At 40.7% G+C, this 3710-nt stretch overlaps 1 protein-coding gene across 1 annotated transcript; it reads right to left on the reverse strand.

Moving 5' to 3' along the window:
- Positions 1-480: 480 nt before the first annotated feature.
- fibina (fin bud initiation factor a) lies at positions 481-1758 on the reverse strand. The gene has a single exon (XM_084734219.1). It carries the CDS (start codon positions 1585-1587, stop codon positions 925-927), a length of 663 nt encoding a protein of 220 aa, XP_084590345.1. The 5' UTR covers positions 1588-1758; the 3' UTR covers positions 481-924.
- Positions 1759-3710: the final 1952 nt, after the last annotated feature.

The raw sequence follows: 3710 nt of genomic DNA on the forward strand, positions 1-3710 counted from the left end.
TTGTCAATACGACTAAGCAGCTGGTGGTTCAACTTAATAACTTAAGGTTACTGAATGCGTTTTCTCTCTCTGGGTACAACTGAACTAGTGCCAAGTCTATTTGACTAGAAAAGTTTGCTCAACTACAAGACTTTTCAAATTCAGTCAACCTAAAATTTTAATGCAGCTGGGAGAAACAAACAGTTCATGTACACAGTGTTCGTCAGTATGACTGAAGACTCGTTGTTTCAGCTTAATATTTTAAGATTATTGAACATGTTTTCTCAAGTACAACTCAACTACTAATATTTATTTATTTTTTACAGTGCATTAAACATTTATTTGACCAGTAATTATCTAAAATTGTATAAACAATATAATTTAAATCAAACAGACAAAAAAGCTGATATTTAATTGATGAAAAGGCAGATAAATCCATTACCTCAACTTGTCTCTTCAGGTTCAGTCAACTTCAAACTTTAAAGCAGCCCAGACACCAACTTTTTTAAGTTAAAACAAATCGTTTATTTTTTTACAGGGCATTTATTTGACCAGCAATAAACTAAGATTGTATAAACAACATAATTTAAACCATACAGACAAAATGACAATATTTTATTGATTAAAAAGGCCAATAAATCCACTTGGAGGGCTCTTCTTCAGAGGTGGCACAGAGGGCTCCATGGAGACATAATTTATGTCCACATTTCCTTTTTTCCCTCCTGACTCAGATGTTTTTGTTCCTGCTCCATAATGACAAACATCCAAGGGATGGGGGTAACCGAGGGTCAGAGATATTAAGATATACTTATTCTTAAGCCACAATAAACTTTCCAGTTGTTTGTTGAACTGGAGGGTCCCCTCTCTCTCTCACTCTCTCTCTCTCTCTCTCTCACACACACACACACTCAGAAACACACACTCATACACACACACTAAGCTGCACTAAGAGCCCACATTGAGGTACTCTGTCTTCAGGCGGCTCAGTCTGGTCCCATGGCTGCGGATGATGAGAGACAGCAGCTCGTGTTTATCCTTCAGTCCCACAGAGATGTCCGTGGTTCCCCTCAGCGCGTCCCTGATGTCGCTCACTTGCTTCATCACGTATCCGTTCAGCTGCTGCTCCTCTCTCAGCTCAGTCTCCTGACTCTGTTTGAACTTCACCTCCAGCTCCAGCAGGGACTTGTCCACGTTGGAGAAAGCCTCTCCGATCTGGGAGATCTCTCGTTGGAGGAACTTTCCGTAGCTGTCCTCTCCGTCTAGGTCGTGCGCCACGGTGCGGCCGATGCCCTCCAGCAGCCGCGCCGCGTCCTCCGCCTGCAGCTTGGTGATGATGAAGTCGTCCCGCACCACGGAGTCCCGCTCCTCATTGGCCCCGCATGGATACACGTCCGAGAACTTAAACAGCATCTGGCACTCCTCCGGGTCCTCAGTCTCATCGTAGTCCCCGTCCGGCACGAAGAAGTGATGGAAGGTGCCGTTGGAGATCTCCGGCTGGAGGGGCCCGGTGTACACCGCCGGGCAGAGAGGCAGAGATGTGACGAAGAGGAGCAGCAGGGGGACGGGATCCATCATGCACCTCCTCTCTCTCTGTTTGGCGAACAGCATCTGCACTGGCAGCCCGATCCAGCGCGCAGTTTTCACCCCGGCTCATGTTACACAGTCCCCCGTCACCTAAAAGGAACAGACTGCCTGTGTGAGTCAGGAGGGCCCCTGGTGGCCCCTGGTTACCACAACCACACAGTGTCAGCGCAGAGTCACAGGCTGCTTTCCAGCTAAAGTCACATGCAACGTTACAACTTAGTTTACACTGTTTTAGACTGCATTACTATGTAAGAATAGAATTTGTTTTAAGCCGAAATTTTTTGAAGCATGATTCACAATATGAATTTATGTTTGGCTCACAAATGCAAAATGAGTATTATGTCTTTCTCATTCAGTCACATTTGAAAAACAATTTGTATTCCAACATGTTTTACACCACAGTATTTAAAGGGACAGTTCATACCAAAATCAAAAGTCTACTCAACAAAAATTTGAAGACACTTTCGGCTCCCATTTGTCATGATTTGCAGTAAAACATCTGAGATTTTTCTATGCACAAAAAAGATTCATTTGTCTCAAATTTTGTTCACAAAATTGAAACGTGAGCACTTCACCTTTTCCATGATACTCCATCCGCCTGACAGGTGTGGCGTATAGAGATGCTGATTAAACAGCAGGATTAGTGCACAGGTATTTCTTGGACTGGCCACAGTAAATGGCTGCTCTAAAATGTGCAGTTTTGTCTTTAAAAAAAAGACATTTAGACAGCGAACTGTGGTTACTTCATGCAGGATCACAGATACCATTTTTTCACGTATTGTCACCAAGGCACACTTGTGCAGTAATCATGCTGTTTAATCAGCATATCTATACTGCATGGATGGATTATCTTGACAAAGGTGCTCACTAACACAGATTTGAACACATTTGTGAATATTTGAGAGAAATAAACCTTTTGTTTGCACAGAAAAAGTCTTGGGAGGAACGGGAGCAAAAACAAAAGTATATTTTTGTAGAGTGTACATATTTTTTCTCTGACTTGTAGACTGATTTGGTGTGAGTTGGCAAGTTTTTATCAGCTGTAAACAGGTCTGCCTTCTCTCAGATGTAATAGAACCAGGCAGATAGAGATCGGTAGACAGAAAATAGTTCCTACGTGAAACTGCTCACAACAAGAACTGTGGATCATCTTCAGTAACCGGGTCATGATTTCTGGAAAGAGACACTGCTGCTGAGTTCAAAAGTATTTTTTTGGCACTTATTGTGCCATCTGGTTTCATTATATTCAAGACAAAGCAGACATCTCCACAGCCAGTATCTCTAAAACTCTCTAACTCACACCGAAACGTAGCACAAGTAAGAGGAAAAATATGTATTTTTGATTTCATGGTGAATTCTCACCTTAAGGTTATAGTCCTTATTAAAACAACTGAAGGATATCACATATCACTTGTGTCTAGAGCATATAATCAGGTGCTCAGCTGGCATTTTCTCTTTTTTCAGTTTGAATGACCAGAAACCTTCTCCAAGCTTCTTTAAAACCTCAGTGCACACAAACATTATAGATTTATAGGTTTTCTTCATAAATGAAATTGAAAGTTGTGTTGTAGATTTTTTAAGAGGACTGAATGTTGACAATGTATTTGAATATTTCCTTTACATATTGTCTTTTTTCTTTTTGTTTTTTTAATTTATTTTTTACATAACACACCACATTCTTCCAATGCTACTAATATTGAAGTTCTGCCTGATTACAATCCAGTCTGCTGCACACAGAAGTCAAGTCCAAGCCTCATTTTTGTTATATAACTGCCTCAACTTATTAGCTCTAACTATAATACTGTAACTAACAAACTAACTAAATTAATATAGTTAATATAGTTCATAAAAGTGATCACATTTTAAAGAATGCTGCCATTAAAATGAATTCATATTATCAAAAGAGGAACATAAATTTCTGACAAATTTTGTAAGAAAAGAACAAATGGTCTTTTGTTTCTTTGTCGCATACTTTTACAATACATGTAGTGAATTTCATCAGACTGCAGCTCTTCTCAGCTGATGCTTCTCTACTGGATTCCCAGACTGTGAGGACGTGGTTAGAGCTCACTCTGATGACTTCAGTCAGGTGATTACATTACTGCACGGAGGAGGGAGAGTCCCCTGGGCTATGATCCCCTCTACTG

The sequence above is a fragment of the Lutjanus erythropterus genome, chromosome 13 (assembly GCF_056507025.1).
Source record: "Lutjanus erythropterus isolate fLutEry1 chromosome 13, fLutEry1.hap2, whole genome shotgun sequence".
In the NCBI taxonomy this organism is placed as follows: Eukaryota; Metazoa; Chordata; class Actinopteri; order Lutjaniformes; family Lutjanidae; genus Lutjanus; species Lutjanus erythropterus.